Raw genomic sequence first — 18,716 nt, forward strand, 5'->3', positions numbered from 1 at the left:
AAGCCACTAAAAGGAAACTTCCAGTGGACGCCAACAAGAAGGTTCAGTTAAATACGCAGAGTTAGGAGGAATATTTACACAAGTATACTCCTGCTAGAACAATATATAAGTTTCTGCCGTTATGAAGAGTTGTGAGTCTCTTTAGGCACTCGACCCTCAGCTCAGGTTGTTCGATTCAAATATCAGTCACGGCTCGCACCTACCGTCTTGAAGTGTCACCATCTGGCGTCCACAATGTGAGCGAACAAGCATCACACATCGCTTTCGTGACTTGTATTTTTAATCAAGGCTAATATAATTTATATAGTGCTTACATGTATTAATGTACTGTTTTCTCTAACAGTATAATTCCTTGAGGTTAACAAAACGTGGTCGAAATGTCAAATAAAATTTTTATGAACATGTACGAGTACTTACTAATATTTCATGACAGCAGTCACTACACTACTGTATAACCTTATGTATTAGGTGGAGAAATAAAACTAAGAACACCAGCTATATTGAGGTTTAAGGCATCATAATTTGCACTTACAATGTATAGATTACGATACAGTACTGTATTGCACTACCACAGCCAGAGACACAACAGAGGGACACAAGCAACAGTATACAGCTATGATACTTGTCAACATTAGGGCACCAGGGGGCGTATTACCAAAATTTATGGAGCTTTAGTTGTGTATAAGATTGTTTAGTTTTGCTTTTGCCATCACTCACCATCATCATCATCTACACCTCTTTTTCCCACCTAAGGCCGGGGTGAAGTCGGGTCCATAAAGTATGGAAAAAAAATATTAGAATGAGAAGTAAACAAAAGTTCTTCGGCTACTAAACTCCTCAGAACCAAACTAGTGATTTTTTGTGTCTGCTACCATATTCACAAGCTTTGTGTGTAAGACTGTTTATATTTTTGACTACATTAACACAGCTACGAAACACTTCATACTCAAGCGAGTGGATGTTATAGAAAGTACGAAGAAACAATACCAGATTTCTGATTACATTAATTAGGTATGCTTTTTTATTTTAAATCCTGAAAGCGGTTTAGATCCTTCACCAATATGGATCCAATTTGCTCCTGGCGCCCTCTACCACCTTACATGCTAACTAATGATATGCTATAAAGGTTACGTGGTACGGTAGTGGGATAGTAATATTTCCCGTGTTGTCATAATCTGCTGTAGATAATCCAGGGGAGGCTACAGTAGTGTTAAAATTACGCAGCATCTCCCCAGCTTTGCATGTCTTATAAAGGACGTATCCATTTTTCATTAATGCCTGGAATCCCTCCTCACTCCCGTTTCTCCGTCGCCAGTGGACATATGTTGTCTAACAAATCATTCCAGAAATCGTTCATAAAGAATTATGGAGGGGGGTCCAGGCAGAAGCATAAGAGTTAATTTCTTTGTATCCCCTTCCTTCCTTTCTCTCTCTCTCTCTCTCATTCACTCCCCTCTACCCTCCCACTGAACAATCTGGGCCGAACAATTTTCCCATTGGAAATACCCCCTCTCCTACAATCCTGGATACGCCCTGTCCTTACCTTAACATCAAGTGAACATAGGACAGTGTTAGTGGTTTTTATAACTTTTACTAAAATATGTACAGTACAGTTCAGCACAACCTGCAAGTATTTATTTATTTATTTTTTTTTTGCATTAGTTTATCTGAGAATCCATCATTAAACTCTCCCAGGCTCCAGTGACTCTCATCTGAAAAGAATCGTCTGGCATCCGTTGGAAGGAAACACTGGATTTGTCCCGATCATGAGTAGGTTAATACTGGTTCCATTAACCCTCTCATGGCTGGGACAAGTCAAGTATTTTATTCCAGCCAAGACCAGACGATTTTCTTCAGCAGAGAGGATCATAGGAGGCTGAGAATCATCACTTAATTACACTACAACATCGTGCTAAAAATAATCCTGTGTTAAGTAATGTAATAGACAAAAATACTTACACAAAGAAAACTGACTTCAACAATACAGTATTTTTAACAAGCCGTAACAAAATTTGAATATCACAAGCCATGGGAAAAAGAATTAGACCTTGGAGAAAATGGAGGAAGAAAGTGAGCAGGGATTGTAGAGTAGATGTGATGTAAAAGGGGTTATCATTAATGAGTAGGGTGAAAGATGCCTGGAGGTCTTTGATTTTGTGAAGTCTGCCTCTCACACGGCTTAACCTTAGGTATAGGATATAAATACAGTAGACAGACAGGTGAATAGGGAAATAGGCAGGCAGAAAGGAATATGAAAATGATTTTATATGTTCAGACAGTCAAGGATGGGAGAATGATTTTTTATATTCACACAGAAAGGAATATGTGAATAATTTTATATATTCCTTCTTCAGTGGAACTTCGGCAGGGCGTCGATGAGAAAGACTGACAGATATAGACAGAAAGACAGGCAGAGATATACAGAATCTGAGACAAACAGGAAAATGAGATTTAACTTTATATATTCTTTCTTCAGTGGAATTTCAGTAGGGCGTCGGTGAGGATCTGTACGTCGCAGTTGATCTCCCTCACGAGCATTTGAATCTGGGGCTTGGAGTTGAGAATCTCCACCGACTGCGTGTACGGGTTGTAGCGGACGGCGAAGGGGCGGGGGATGGTGGCGGCAAATTGTCTGGAAAAAATAAGACATTTACTTCAGAAACTTACTTTAATACTCTCAGGATTCTGTGATTCACTCTTAGCTGAATAAAATCGTATTGGTTTAAGTTGGAATAAAACACAAGAGAAAACGAGACCAAAAGAGAGTTCATGGGTTTGTAGCGGATGGCAAAGGATCAGGGGACGGTGAACGCAAATTGTATAAAAAAAGTCAGAAATGTACTTTAAAGAAGACACTTTGTACTTGCATAATTCTAGACGTAACTCTCCCAGTGTCTACTACTCACATCATCTGTTAGTATTTAATTTTCCTACCACATCATCTAACCATCGATTCTTTCCATTTCTTAGTCCTGAGGTCAACCCTCTATTTCTCGCACCACCTTCTGTTCGCATTTCATAATTCCTGACACAGCCCTGTCACTGTCTGCTACTCACATCATTTTTTATGTTCGTGATTCCTAAACCACCTTTCTCACTGTTAATACTTCACATGTTCTTCTGTTGCATTCCATAATATCAGAGCTCTCACAGTTAACTGCTCGTTTCATGTGTTAGTGTAATTCTTAATTCACTCCTCTCACCATCTACCATAGCTCATGTGTTCTGACTTGACGAAGATCAGTAACCTCTTAAGCTCAGTTAATGGCTGAGTGTAGTCAGACTGGAGAGTTGATTTGGTCACAAACCAATGAGGCTCTTCGTATGTCACAGGTAAGGCTCAATAAAATTTCATTCAATCACGATTTAGTACTGAAATTAAGGGAATGGCCCAGGTCTGTCTGGTGATAACAAACAGACCCTACTTACATCATTTTCTGCTTGGCGTCTTCGAAGCTCTCTGACACAAAATATACAGGCTGGTACTGTGTGATGGGGTACTTCTGCATACAGGTCTTGGCTGGGTCGAAAGGTCTCAGATCGGGCTTGTCAGTGAGGCAGTATTCCAGCTCACCGAAGGACGACAGCAGACCGGCGCCGTAAGCTTTGAGTTCCCCGTCTTGGCGGCACATTCCGTACTCCACCGTGAACCAATAACACTGTGACAAAGGGAGGATTATGTATATTAGATAGCTTAATATTTTACTATATCATTAAGCTAGACTGTTTGCTTGTGTTAAACTGGCACCATAAAGGCACATAGGATGATCCTGTGACCAATCCTTTCTCACAAGGTCCCAGTCCTTACATAGATAACACATTGCCTTGTACTTTTGTCTTCTGAAGAGCTAATGAGAATAATTACCTAGAATTCGAGGTGGGAAGTTTAGATCACGGTTTGCTTTGAGAATGTCTTGTACTGTAATATATTCAACAGCTCAAGGAAGTAATATTAGCCCTCTTTCTTTGGGTTTCCTCCTGGATTTGAAATTAATATAAAGGCTTCTCCAATCATTTAACTCACTGACTTACTAGCTTATACCGTAAATGAAAACTTCCTCCTTTTGGCTGCCAAGAAATGAAGCCGAATATGAATATAATAGCATCATCATCAACTTAACCGGGCCCGGAGTTAAAAGGGAGACCCACAACTAAACAGAACCACACTAACTCAGTTTCTGAGTAAACTCATCTGGTACCCCAGGATAAAAAGCTGCATCGGCGAAGAGTGGTACAGCATGTGTTTCTGCAATATGAATGAGATAAAGACTAAGTGAACTTACAAAGGTACACGATACATCAATAAACTCGTCTGGTGCACCAGAAGAGGACAAATCAATTTCCTGCATGAACGGTGCAAAGACAGAATCGGCAATGGGTAAGGTAAGACAGGGGCAGACGACATCGGACTCTTAGTTGCAATGCTTATCTCAGTAACTTAGACCCCTCAGCCTGTGGTTGGCTATTTACCTACTATCCTGGGTTACAGGACCACTGCATCATCCTGGGTACCACAGTTACCTCCCCTGTAGGTGTTTCTTTAGAAGCACTGTTTATCTGCCAGTCCTTAGTGGGTGGAAGGACACCTGAGTCAAATAGTGCCAACTGCCAGCATCAGGATCTAAGCCTTCTCGCCATCGGGCCGACAGCTTCATAGCTAAAAATGCTAACTACTCGGTCATAGCTGCTCTAGTAAGAGTTACTATAAAAACACACATAGCTCCCACTCACCGTGGCCAGCTTCTCAATATATTCGTCCGGTGCACCGAGGGAAGCCAGTCCAATTTCCTGCGAGAACTGCGCGAAGGCGGGATCGGCGAACAGCGGCACGTGTCCCAGCAGCTCGTGACAGATGTCCGGCTCGGGGGTGTAGAGGGGCATGCTGGGGTGGCGGATGTACTGGGTGGAGTGGAAGACGCGGAAGGCCAACCCTGCTAGGAAGTCTCGCGAGGACAGCAAACCAGCCACAGGGCGCAGTGTGAACCCGGTGCAATCTGAGTGAAGGAATGAGAGCTGTTGTAGTGTCTGAGTGAGGAGTGAGAGCTTGAAGGAGCGAGAGCCGGTAGTCCCTGAGTGAAGGAGTGAGAGCTGTGGTACCTTAGTCTCTGAATGAAGGAGTGAGAGATAAATGTTTTGTACTAACATTACCTTTTTTTGCTGCTGTTGGTGCATGAGGGTATTATTTTCAGGCTAACACAGGACAACTTCGGACAACTTATATAATTATATCTTAGCAGTCTTCAAAACTATCTGAGTAACCACATCGCTGTTACTGGTGCACTTTGGAATTATATTTTTTATCACCAGCTGATTACATTCCATTGGGGGTAATCCAAAGTCAGTGGATTAACCTCTTCAATGAATGGATTAACTAAGGAAAATAGGTAGTGAGATTAATTATATAAAGAAGTCATTGTGCTGGAAGAGCAGAAGATATTTTCTAACCCAGCCATGATGAAAGGTCTCATAAGTGAATAGAATCCTCTGAAGGATGCAAGACTAAAATGGCGTCATGCTACTGAAGGGGTTGACCCGTTCTGTAAGATAACATATTTTTATTTCATTCTAGTCACCGGTATATAGATTTAATCACGTTAAAAAGGAGCTCTTGTAGTAAGGGAACTTGTGGAGATAATTGTTTCTAAGCCTTCCAGTAGTGGAGGTCGCCCTAGAAATGAGCGAAAGCATCTGGTGGCAAAAATTAAGCGATAAAGACGTCATCTAATTGAAGGGTATGCTTATTTAAGATTAAGGTAAAGGTAAACGGACTGAATTTCTGAAGAATATTAGCATACTTGATGTCATGGCATTTGTATAATCATCTACACATGGCCAGAGTATGCTGCAATGCATTAAATGCTTCACTGTTTTCTTAGTGCCTGACAACACCAAATGAAGGAATCCAAACAGTGGTCACTCGTATATCTCTCACTGACCTTGGATGCGACACTGCTAATGGTAAAAGTTACCTTCAAGCCTCTGTTTTCTGTATTTTCCAGCATATAGCAGAAAACGTAGGTGAATGGTGGGTAACAAAACAACATACTTGGAAATGAAACTCCCTCCCCCCCCACACACACAAAGACTTAGGGGATAGTCATTCAACCTAAGTTTTTCTTCAGAAGCAACATGAAACATTAGCAAAGAGTTGTCAAAATTCTCGGACAATACTAAACACGAGAGTAAAAATGGGATAATTTACTGCACTTTTTGTCCCTTGATCACTGCTGAGCGAGAGCCTTTTCATGTTTCATCAGTCTGTCTACTGCTTTAACCTCTTCAGTCAGGTGGAGTAACTTTTATAATATTTTTCTACTTCCGGACGATTAATTTTGAGCTTGGGGAATCATGTCGCAGTTAAAAAGTCTGAAGCAGTGCAGTATCAGTGGATCTCCCGAAGACTCAGCAAAATCGTCAGGTGGTAGCATAAAAAATGAGTCCTCGTAGTGAAGGGATTAAACAGGCAAGCAATTACTGCTTTCATGGAGGGGCGGGGGAAATGTGAGGATCCGTGAAGACATACCATTAGAAAAAAAAAAAAAAAAAAGCTCAAAATACAGTGCTTTCATATGAATTAAGGAAAAATGAACTGTGTCATTGGCCCAGCTAAATGATGGGGAGGGGGGAGGGTGCTCGAAGGGCTCTCCCCCTCCTTCCAAACAGAAGCTGGAGGGGAGGTTAGTCATTCAGTCAATTACATTTTTATTTATTAATTCGAGTATTAATGATCGTTTCGCGTGTTGCATCCATTACTACTGAACATTAAATATATATTTCTTATTAATCTATCTAACACAATACTTCATAAGCAGCTGTATCTCAAGAATAATGGCAAAAACTAGACCCCTCCCACAACAAAATCCTGGCTGTGTGCCTGAAGTGAAACATCTACGGTATCTCATAATATTTATGGAAGTATATAAGCTTAAGACACCCACTGTTCTCATATCATTTTTATTATTATTATTATTATTATTATTATTATTATTATTATTTACCTTTGAGGAAGTCAGACACGTCCTGGAGCTGAGGAATATTGTCCTCTCTATAGCCGCAATTCTCGATGAGGAGAGGGAAGACTGTGTTGTGCTCCTTGCAGGCGTGGGTCTTGTACAGCTTGGTCAGGTTGCGAAACACCACCCCCCAGGTTTTTGTCTCCTCCTCAGTGTACTGCACCCGGGGGATCTTCTCGTAGCTGGAGGGATATAAATGAGTTAATAATTAGTTGTTAAAACGTATGACACATGTGTGCTATAGCCTGGTACGTGCAGTGATGACCATTTTTAATATTCTGTCAGTTCTCTCATTTTTGCAGACTGTCAGTAATTTTTTCCCTTGGCACATCATGTCAAAGACTCATTCATAGGCAGTGATACACACCAAGCCTCTCACGGGTTAGGAACGTTAACAAAAAGAGGGCAATGACAGGCAAAAATAGTGGAATATTAGACCTTATGTTCTTGAATGTGCACAAGTTCTTTTTTTTCAATGAGTATGTTGTTATTATCTTATGCAGAAGAGAAAGACTCAGGGTTTAGAACCTTCAAGGATATATATATATATTTTTTTTCAAATGAAACTGAGCGAGAAAGTCAAATGTAAGATTAGTTCATTTCGAGATGCCTGGGCACATTGCATTTAAACGAATGGAATTTACAGGCAATGGGAAAGACAGACTGAGGCTGACAGTTCCAGAGTTGACTAGATGAATACATGAAACGTGTATGAGTAGAGGTCTGAGGTTCTTTATGCCACTGGATCCATGAATAAAGATCTGTCATTGATGGCAGCACAGGTTAAGATGCCGTCTTATACATGAACAGACATGCTAGATATAGCGGCCACTTGTGTTTATACCAAAGACACAAAATATACTGTACAGTATAATTAATAATTTGGTGTACTGCACAATTATGAGAGTGACGTGGTCGGAAGGTAAAGAAAAGGAAGACCGAGAACAAGGTGGAGAGATAAGGAGCAAAAGTATGTGAGGTAGGTTGGTGTGTCGTGGGAACAGGGATCGTTACTGAGAAGGGGCTGAAATGTTTCTAGGTCCTGTTGTCGAGGCCACTTATCACAGGATGCAGCTTCAGGTAAAAGACAGACAGAAAGACGGATAAACTGATATTAATAGATAGACAGAAAGATGAAATAGGTAGGTAGGTACTGTAGGTAGGTAGGTAGATAGAAATATGACTTGCGTGTGCCATCAGCAATCTCATATAATTGACAATATTTACATACAGTTGCTGAGTTTCATTTTTTCATTTATTTAACTCTTTGATGTTGAGAACATCCATTTTAGTTTATTCTTGGGGTTTCCAGTCGCCTTTTAAAACTTTGTAAAAGCTTCTCGTATTCAAGGTAAGATGTTCGAAAGTCTCTCATGCTGAAGTGAAGCGTCTGAAAGAAGCAAGAAAAATTAAGAAGGAAGTAATTTGATTGAAGGTTAACCTCTTCACTACGTTGACGTCTTCCCAATTCCATTCTAGCTACCAACACTTTTCTTCAACTTCGGGAGATATTTTTCGAACTGTAGGGGTCGAGACATATCCTGCATCAACCCCTTCATTATTAAAGGTCCTTCATATACTAAAAATACTTGCCTGGAAGGAGGAGGAGCAAACTTAAACACACACACACACACACACACACACACACACACACACATATCAACCTCCGTCAACTCACTGTTTGTAATTGAAGGCAATATCAGCGAAGTAGGATCTCCTGGCGCGGTATACATCGTCCTTAAAGCCGGGGTGGTCCGCGTCCAGCTTGTCCCCGTAGGACAGAATTTGGTTGGCGAAGCGGTCCAGCTCGGCGATCTTGCGGGGGAACCAGGGAACTGTGTCTAAGGGAGGAAGTGGAACGATCATCATCATTATCAGCATAACCATGAACTTACTTTTCTGCTTAAAGATGGAGATCTACTTTTCTGCTTAAAGATTGAGATCTAGAAGACAAAGACAAAAGAAGTGAGGAAGTGGGAGAAATATCAACAGTATACATAGTGATATGAGAGAGACATATATGATTCAGGCCCCCGGAATCATTGTTCCACCTCACAGGTCTAAATATATATACAGTATATATATATATATATATATATATATATATATATATATATATATATATATATATATATATATATATATATATATATATATATATAATGAATAGTGTTAATTCACTTAACGCATCAGAGACATACTCTACACTTTAAAGTTCCACAATGAAGTAGTTTCATTCATTTTTTCATCGTTTTGCCAAAACTTTCTAAAAAATTGTGACATGTGACTTACTCTTGTTGTAGAGGTGGTTCTTGGAGCTGCAAATAAAGGGGCTATATTGTGACGCGGTACTTACTTTTGTTGTCGAGGTGGTTCCTGGAGATGACCTGGAAGTAGGAGCATTTGGCCCTGACCTCCTCCATGGCGGCGCCCAGGTCACCCATGCTTGTGTCGCACTCCACCATGAACTCGTACTTGGCATCACGACGGGAAGGACGGGACTCGATGTGCATCAGGTTTACGTTGTGCGACTGCCAAGGAAAGTTAAATTAGCCAGCGCAGAAAGTGACTTGATTATCCAGCTCACTACGATAACTAGCTTTTTAATTTAGCTATCATGAACTAGCACTTGGGATCACGACGGGAGAGACGGGACTTAATGTGCAGTAGGTTTACGTTGTGCGACTGTGAACGAAAATGAACACCCTCAGGCTCTACTAGCAGCTTATTAAATCGTCATAACATTCGTTGTAATAAAATTTTAGTTATCTGTATCATAAGAAAGGTAATTAATGCAGAACACGACATAATTAACTGTACCGTCATCCAAAACTAAGTTAAACTTTGTCATTGTTATATTTTTGTGAGCTTGGGTAAGACAGACCAACAACCATCAAGACCTTATTTGTAAAGTGGATTAACAGATCTTGTTATTATTATTATTATTATTATTATTATTATTATTATTGTTATTATTATTATTGTGCCTACTCAGGTGTCTATCGCTGTTCTTGGTACGATATGCTTAGCAATATATATATATATATATATATATATATATATATATATATATATATATATATATATATATATATATATATATATATATATTCATTTCTAGTCACTGATTTCCTTACAATGATCTTTTTATACTAATGATTAGAGAAACGGTACGACTGGCTAAGTAGTGAAAGTATTGAAGTAATATTGCCTCTCCTGAAATACCTAAAGAGCATTAAGAGCATTCAGGTTGGAGGTATGGCTCATTTTTGTCAAGTTACAATGAATGGACTGTACTTATTCCTGTTATACTTAAAATTTCTTGAGAGCGTTGAGACCATTCGGGTTTGGCTCAGTTTTGTCAAGTTACATTGAATAGGGTACAATTATTATGGTCTCACTTAAAATGTATTGGGTTCATTCAAGGTGGGGCGTGGCTCAGTTTTGTCAGGTTAGAATGGATAGACTATAGTTATCTCGCCTCACCTGGAAAATCTTCAAGGCGTTGGCAAGCGCCCCGACCTCTTCCTTCATGGAAAAGATGAGGGTGGTGCTCTCGGCCGCCTGCTCCCCCTCCATGATGTACTGGCCACCTTCCATCAGTTTGGGCTGCTGGGAATCAATCATGGGATTAATGGAAGTAGCATAAGTTGTATATTACTTTAAACTATACGGAGACAATCAAAAGGCTAACGGGGATAGTTTGTTCTCGGTACTACCAAACAATTCCATTCAGCTTAAGGGAGATGTCTTGTTGTGAAGGGGTTAATGGAGGCTACATTTGACCGATTCACAGAAAAAAAAAATGGATTAATAAAATCGTCCGGATATATCAGGCACATAATGAAAAAACACGCCATCCAATAGAAGGGGTTGATAGAAACTATAGAATAATACAGTTTGTGTCTGTAATAATGTATGCTTGACCCGTAATATATTTAGTGGGAAAACTTTACCTTATCCCCTGAGGGAGGGAAACGTACTTAAGCGGATATTCTTGCTACTTCCCGGTGATTTTATTCAATTTAGGAAAGGTCTCTCGTACTGAAGGGGTTAATGAGAGCTACATCTTACCCTTCCAATTCAAAGCGTCTCTCCTACACTGAGTAAATTGTCTGAAGGCAGCAAGAACAAAATGGAGACGTCAATACTGAAAGAGTTACAGGCAGGGTTACAATGGTCCAACAAGTACTGTCACAGTTATGCAACATCTACGATCGATTGTTGGCACCCGACATGGCACGACAAAAACATCCCTAAAATCCAATACTCGTATATAGTCTCAGAGCTCAGTTTATTTTCATACTTTAATGCTTAGCCGATAGATGGAAAGAAATATAGAAAGACAGAAAGAGAAAGGTGAGTAATTGTGCTGTGTGATGACGATAAATATACGGAATTGTAGTTATAAAATACAAGGCACTTCAGTTTTCAGGGCTTCTTGGCTACTCCTCTCTCCCAGTGTAAATATTCCGTGACAAGTCTCATAAACGGACCACTATGAAAGGCTTTTCCTAAACTGAATTCAGATAGTCTGGTGGCAGTAAAAATGAAATATTGCATGCGCCTTGGAACTGAAGGGGTTATAGGAGAGCGTCTGATGAAGCAAGTCCCTGATTCAAACTGCAGTAGAAAAGTTAGGATGAACCAGGTCACCATGTAGAAAGCCGTAATGACGCTGGCAAGGGGGACTTCATAGCGGTTCCTTCTTAGCCATTTATTTGGATATTACATTGTGTTTGCTACTTTTATCTTTCTAATATCGACATAGTTATCAGTAGACATTTGTCTGTCAATATTAGACTACAACAGTTTCCTGCATGACCCAAGCTTCTCCCTGGAGGAAAAGCGATGGCCAACATTTTCCTGTGCTAGTGAACTTCTAATGAGTGGAGGATGCTGAAGAAATAATGATGGTTGTGAAAGTCGAAGTGTTGCTCTGGCCATGTTAGCGTGTGTCAGAGTTTATATTCATCGACAGTAACAACGAGGAGCGGGAACATACACATACGTACGAAGGGACGGACTGCCAGCACCTCACTTTAATTATATGCCGCTGCTGGAATACGAACCCTAAATTAGGGACACATGGATTAGGGGATGATGACGCAAATCTCCAAACCACCACAACTCCATGGAAGACAATATTCACGCATCTTATGTGGAAATAACCCGGTAAGGAAGAGATGCAGGTGAGCTTCCTAAACAACGATAGTACGGCCTATAGTGTGTGTGAGAGTGTGTGAATGGGTAATGTCACAGATGGCATAAGTAGGGCACTATAGTAACTCATCAAACGCCTTTATCAGGTACTCTATTCTTAACACACACACACACAGTACCAAAGTGAACTCATCACATAAATACCTTCTGCGTCACAAATAGCGCACGTTGCTGAATACAGAAGCTTCTGTTTAGAATTCCCTTTGATCTTGCTGAAGCAGTTTTACCGTTTAGATGAAGCGAGACAAGTAGCACCTTTACTTCACGACTTGCTCTATATTTCAGCTGGTCGTGTCCTGTTAAGTAATCCTTTTTTTTTCCTTTCTTCCCTTTTATTTCAGTTGGTTGTGTAATGCTAACTAATCCTCATTTCCTCCTTCTCTTTCTTCCCCTTCTTTACTGTGTTTGATTGATTATTAACACCTCTTTCGTCTTCTCTTTTCTTGGCTTTGATCATGTATAGCTTCGTATTTTCCGTGCTCCACTGTCGACCAACTTACCGCTACTGACCGTCCCACCTCACGCCCCTGTTATATACACCCGCCATCCCCAAGGTGCATGGCTAACCTTGCTCTAGAGAAAATCCCGTAATGGCCGTGAAATTCCTCGCTTACTTCATTCAGGCACTGAATTGCGAAGACTAATTTCTCTTGCGTCTACCATATTTCCATAGATTCATGATGTCCCGTGATTCATAAGGCACCTAAAAGATATGTAGAAGAATTGGAAAGACACTCTGGTGTTGAAGAATAGTGGGAAAACCACTGTACGAGAAGAATAAGGTGTGTTCGTGGAATGTAGCAACAATGAGATCGCGTTACATCATGCTGTTCTGGGGACTGGAGACGCCTACTAGCACGGGATATTCTGAAAACTATTGGTATGATCCTAATGGCAGCATGCTACTGGAATATTATTACGCCTTGTGTGGGTTTGACGTGCACTTCACTTGTGAATATATATATATATATATATATATATATATATATGGTTCGTTCACGGTAATACATTTTTTTTTTTTTTTTAATGGCGGGTTAAAGAATAATCACATTTTTGATATAACTGTAGCATAATATATTCCCTTTTTAGTTTTCTCTAAGTGAAGAAATTACAGTGCAACTGTACTCTTCAGTGCAGGACAGGACTGTCAACCACATAAAACGTCAGTAAAAATTTAACTGACAAAAAAATTTAACTGTCACAGGGTTGTTGATAAATCTGCATATGTGAAAAAGAGCTATTAATAGTTAATATCCATGTTCTAAAAACCCAAACAAAAAGAGTCTGAAACTACTCTCTTTCAAAATAAGCTTTGCACAAACATTTTTTTTTTTTACTTTTGTTGCATAACATGTCATTTCTTCCTACTAAGATCAGTGACAATCGTTAATAATGAAAAAGTACGAGGTGTTCTGTGTCAACTAGATTATGAGCCTTTGACACACATTTCCTGGACCAGATCTGATAAGAAGACAGAAACCAACCATAGCATTATTAAATAATGTGCATACCACGGCCATGCGAAAATCTTACAGTATCACTGGCATTTCCGTGTTTGTATTGTAATATTGTAGTGCATTAAATATGAACGATGTGACAAAGTTTATATCAGTGTCATGTCTTTGTAGCAGTAAGATCCTAATATTTCTTGCTAACAGCAAATTTACTTTGCCTAGAAAAGATTCCTTCTTGATGCTGACATTAAAAACAAACTCTGTATCTACCTTCTTCCTGGGGACTTCTTGTTTTGCTAATATCAATTTTCTGCCTAGGAAATCATCCCCAGGGCTGTAGGGGCTTACAAGAGCCGAAAGTCGCACAGTGGAATAGTATTATTTCCCTTTCACTGTTTCCTTCCTAGGTCAAACCCCCTTAATATAACGCTTATAGGTATGTCACGACTATGGATAACGAATGACTTCAAGCAATAGACATCTAGATGAAACACGATTGTCTTTGTTTTGGTAAAGATAATCTTATCCATATTTTGAAACAAATTAACAGCCTTACAAAATGCTCTTGCAAGGATATGGAACTTTTTGCTTTTAAGGAACTCGATCAACAGCTTTATTCCGACAACAGACAGAGGAATGAGGGGAAAAGAGCACTGAGAAGAGGCAACAGCAAGGAGCGAAACTGAAGTATGGAAAGGGTCACTATCTTACATATAAATCAGGGGTTCCCAAATAGGAGGGAATTCGGTGGCGGTGGGAGGATGAAACAGATAAGGGCAAAATACCCAGAGTAGATTTTATATCTTGTTGATTATACAGTAGATATGACAAAATTTACGGTCCAGTGATTTTTAAATTTTACTTCGTGCCTTTTTTTAAGACTAAGGTCAGATGATAATGCTACATGAAAGAATAAAATTTTCAATATATTCCCAGAACTTTGTAAGACTTTCATAATACAACTATTTTTCATGCTGTTACACGTAGAAAAATACCTCAAAGTTGAGTCAGATATCTTTAGCTTCTAAAATTATCTAAAATGAATTCAGAGGGGAGGAATTCCTTCCTTTGGGAATTTGGGGGGATGGGAATCAAAGTTTTTTTTTTTCTCTCTCTCTCCAAAAGTGGGAATGACCATGAAAAATTTGGGATCATCTGATACAGATAAATGGATGTATAGATAGGTTTTTCTTGAAAGAAAATTATTGCTTCAGTAAATACTCACCCACCCACCCACAGAGAGAGAGAGAGAGAGAGAGAAAAAACCTGACTATGAACCCTTCCACCAAATCTTGTTATAATAAGATAAAACCTGTAATTTTGTACACATACACTTACGCACACACACACACACACACACACACACACACACACACACACACACACACACACACACACACACACACACACACACACACACACACACACACACACACACACACACACACACACACACACACATGCGCGCGCGCAGAAAAGCTTAGCATCAGCTCCCACTTTGCCAGCGAGGGTATAACAAAATCAGTTCGACTAAGCAGAAGTTTTCTCTTTAACACAACCTGCCAATGTGGATATTGCATCTAGGTCGTCAAATCTTACACTGCCTGGTGGTAATGTGTGTGTGTGTGTGTGTGTGTGTGTGTGTGTGTGTGTGCAATATTATTTTAGTATTTGAGGGAGGGAGTAGTACCGCACGTGTTATAAGTTAAGAATTCAGTTACGAAATTCAGTGCAAGCAGGGAGGAAAAGCTCAGAAGCAGATGACTAAATTCGGGAAACGGGTGTTGTGGGAGTGGGTAGCATGTGCTGGTAATCAAGCAACCAGTCAAGGAACTTAGCAAGGAAAAGCAGGATGGATATTGAGCAACGATGCACTGTAGGTCGAAAGTGGGGTTTGCACATGGATAGGACAATCTGTACATGGGTGGTGTAATTAAAGCCCTGTGAGATGCCATGTATAGAAGACGAGCGGCTATAAGGCTACATAAGATACGAGGCATATATGGTGAAACAGAAAACAGTGAGCCTCTGTCTCTGTCTCTGTCTGTCTGTCTGTCTCTCTTTTATATATATATATATATATATATATATATATATATATATATATATATATATATATCAGTCTGTCTGTCTATCTATATTTATTTTATAGAAGATGAGAGGAGAAAAAAAAATTTAAAAAATCCAAACACCAGACTATAGTTGTATTCTTATCAGAACAAATCTGTAACAACTAACGACTCTCCATCTTGAATGCTCAGCTGTAATAAGACATGGACACTAGCAAATGATGCGAGTTTCAAAAAAGTGCTATAGAAAGGATGTAGAACAGTGGTATTGTCTTATTCTGTCATAGAACTATGTGATATAACCCGCACATGGACGAAAATCTTGGACAAGCAGAGGTGAAAGAACTTGAGTAGGTAATGGCACAGCGTAAGTTTGATTATGTGATTAGTGGGGACGGGATAGTTTGTGAGCGTCAACCCTACAAACTCAGTGTCCGTCAGTGTATTAGGAATCATGGGAGAACGTCCTAAACACACGAGGCCAGTACCAAACCACCAAAGCTGTAGCTAACGCCTACAGATCGAAAAACCTCTCCTAAGCTTAATAAAATCGTCTGTAAGTAGAAGTAGTAGTAGTAGTAGTAGTAGTAGTAGTTATTATTGCTGTTGTTGTAGCCTCAAGTTTACCTGTAATATAAGCCTACAGTCGCGGCGCACGACTCTGAGGTTGTCATCGTACCCTGGCAACCTACCATTCAAAAGTGCGTCCCATTTCGTGTATAACATGAGATGCAAGTGATTCGTGTATAATATGTTCGTGTATAATAATATTTGTGTATAATATATTCGTGCATAACAATATGATTCGTGTATGATATGATAAGAAATCGGTCGCACTTTTGAATGATAGGTTGCCAGGGTACGATAATGACAACCTCAGAGTCGTGCGCAGTGGAGTCACCAGGGGGGGGCTAGGGGGGCTTAGCCCCCCAAATCAAGGACTCAGCCCCCAAAAAATTGCAGCCCCCGAAAATAATAGAATAAAAAAATCACCAGCTTGCAGCTCGGCATTGACCCACCTAGCTTTCCCCCAACCCCCTACCACCAATCCACTTTTATTCGTGCATCCATATTATTTTAATACAATATTATTTATAGCTATATAATGTGATTAGTTTTTCACAATTTACGTAAACCTATGACTCAAATCATAATAGTTATAATATATTAGTTTCCCATATACTTTTTCCAAGCTTGGTTTTCTTTGAAATATATTTATTGCACAAAGAATGCAAGATTGTATTACATTTATCAGACTTATTATATATTTACAATATGTAATATGGTATATATTAATCACGGAGCTTTAAAATTGGATTATGCAGTCTAAAATATCTGATCTATGCAATTTTTCACAAATTCGAATGTTCAGATTATCGGAACTCGGAATGTTTGTTTACATTGAGAAGTGTATGTGAACTGTGGCTAAATCCTGTGTTGTTTTCGGTTTTATTTGAATGTATTTGTTTCAGTGGCTGTATAGACGTTATTACGTTCCGGTATATTGCTAGCCACCTCACTTTACCTGTTCATTTTTGTTTTTACAGATATGAGATCTAGCCTATACACTATACAAAGAGTCAGCAGTACTTGGTTGGTTCAGTCGACACTCGACTGTCAGAACTGAATGTCATTTCCCTTTTATAGGCTATTCTACAATAATACATTTACGGATATCAGCCAGCAGCCACTCAAGTGAAGAAAAGGTCATCTAAAAATCCTCAGGGACAGGGTGACAAGGAAATTCTTTCGCACCCACACCTCCAAAGATGACTCAGATGAGTGCCAAGAAAAAGTGGCTGTTATTGGGAATGAGGTGCCAGAAGCAACCCCAGATAACCCCAAAGCTGAACCCATTCAGACATGTGTAAGTAGCCCTATATCAAACTATATCAGTAGTCATTTTATGAAGCTTAGGCCAGGATTTTTTTTATTGATTTATTTTTAAATTGGCTAGGCCTAGGCTATTTCTCATTGTTGCAAATATATTGGTCTAAACGTACAGAGTGGGAAAGTAGGCTAAAACTCTCTCTCTCTCTCTCTCTCTCTCTCTCTCTCTCTCTAGTATATAATATATTTTCTCTTTATTTTTTTAGCCACCGCCCAGCACATATTTTATATTTTATAATTTTTGTTTTTTCGTGAATGGCTTTGTTTTCCTATAACAGTACCGGTAATGGAAGATAAATCTTGGCAATTATATCTATATAATTGAATAAAGAACTTCTTTGAATTATCAGATTTAATATGGTAAGACTAAGAAACCGTTATGATACCACATAATACTAGCAATTTGAAGAAAAACTATTATCTGCAAAAAAGTTTTATACAGTTACCTTGTACACATTATATCATAAGGCTTACTGATACCTGGTATTAGGCCCATCAATATTCATGTGTCCTATAAGTTTCTTATTAATAACCTATGAGACCTTATTTTACTTTTTCTTCATCTATAGGCCTCAAAAATGCCCCTAAAACTGCTCAATTTCCGATAAAATTTTTCGTGGGGGCTTACAGCGCCCCCCCGTACTCCCTAGCTGCATAGGCTCGCTTCGCTCCCCCCCCCTTCTACCTACACCAGGGCTACAATCCCCCCAAAATCTGACCCCTGGTGACGCCACTGGTCGTGCGCCGCGACTATAGTAGCCTGCAGGCTGAAGTTTCCTTTTTACTGCAGTCCACCATCCTCTTGTGGAGGATATGGAGGGAGATAAGGGACTTTGGTATAAACAGGCAGCGAATCCCTTCAGTTATATCGGTGGCACCAGGGGAGGGTGTCCCAGTCTAGCACCCGTCAGTAGGTAGTGACAAAAAAAGAAAAAAACGAAAAACGTCTTCGCTTTGAAGAGTTTAGAAATAGAGCCGAGATTTGCTAGAAAGAGTAAGTGAATTGTTGGGCTGAACTGGACGTGATGGAAGGCGATATGAGCCAGTGGTTTTATCGGCAATGATAT

At 39.6% G+C, this 18,716-nt stretch overlaps 1 protein-coding gene across 4 annotated transcripts in view; it reads right to left on the reverse strand.

The window, feature by feature from the left end:
- Positions 1–2,304: 2,304 nt before the first annotated feature.
- Hn (phenylalanine hydroxylase) overlaps positions 2,305–18,716 on the reverse strand; it is a 45,236-nt gene continuing 28,824 nt past the window's right edge. For 2 of the 4 annotated variants that reach the window (XM_080277531.1, XM_080277530.1), the window contains exons 2-8: positions 10,500–10,622; positions 9,370–9,544; positions 8,692–8,854; positions 6,999–7,195; positions 4,732–4,994; positions 3,430–3,659; positions 2,305–2,632 (exon numbers count right to left, since the gene is read on the reverse strand). In XM_080277531.1, the coding sequence (XP_080133657.1) occupies positions 2,473–2,632; positions 3,430–3,659; positions 4,732–4,994; positions 6,999–7,195; positions 8,692–8,854; positions 9,370–9,544; positions 10,500–10,622 (1,311 nt within the window). In that variant the 3' untranslated portion in view covers positions 2,305–2,472. Of the gene's footprint in view, positions 2,633–3,429; positions 3,660–4,731; positions 4,995–6,998; positions 7,196–8,691; positions 8,855–9,369; positions 9,545–10,499; positions 10,626–12,372; positions 12,718–18,716 lie in introns of those variants that run through there. The other 2 variants (XM_080277533.1, XM_080277532.1) reach the window with 2 other exon arrangements.

This window comes from Coenobita brevimanus, chromosome 70 (assembly GCF_032717465.1).
Source record: "Coenobita brevimanus isolate Jiangsu-jjx chromosome 70, ASM3271746v2, whole genome shotgun sequence".
NCBI lineage: Eukaryota > Metazoa > Arthropoda > Malacostraca > Decapoda > Coenobitidae > Coenobita > Coenobita brevimanus.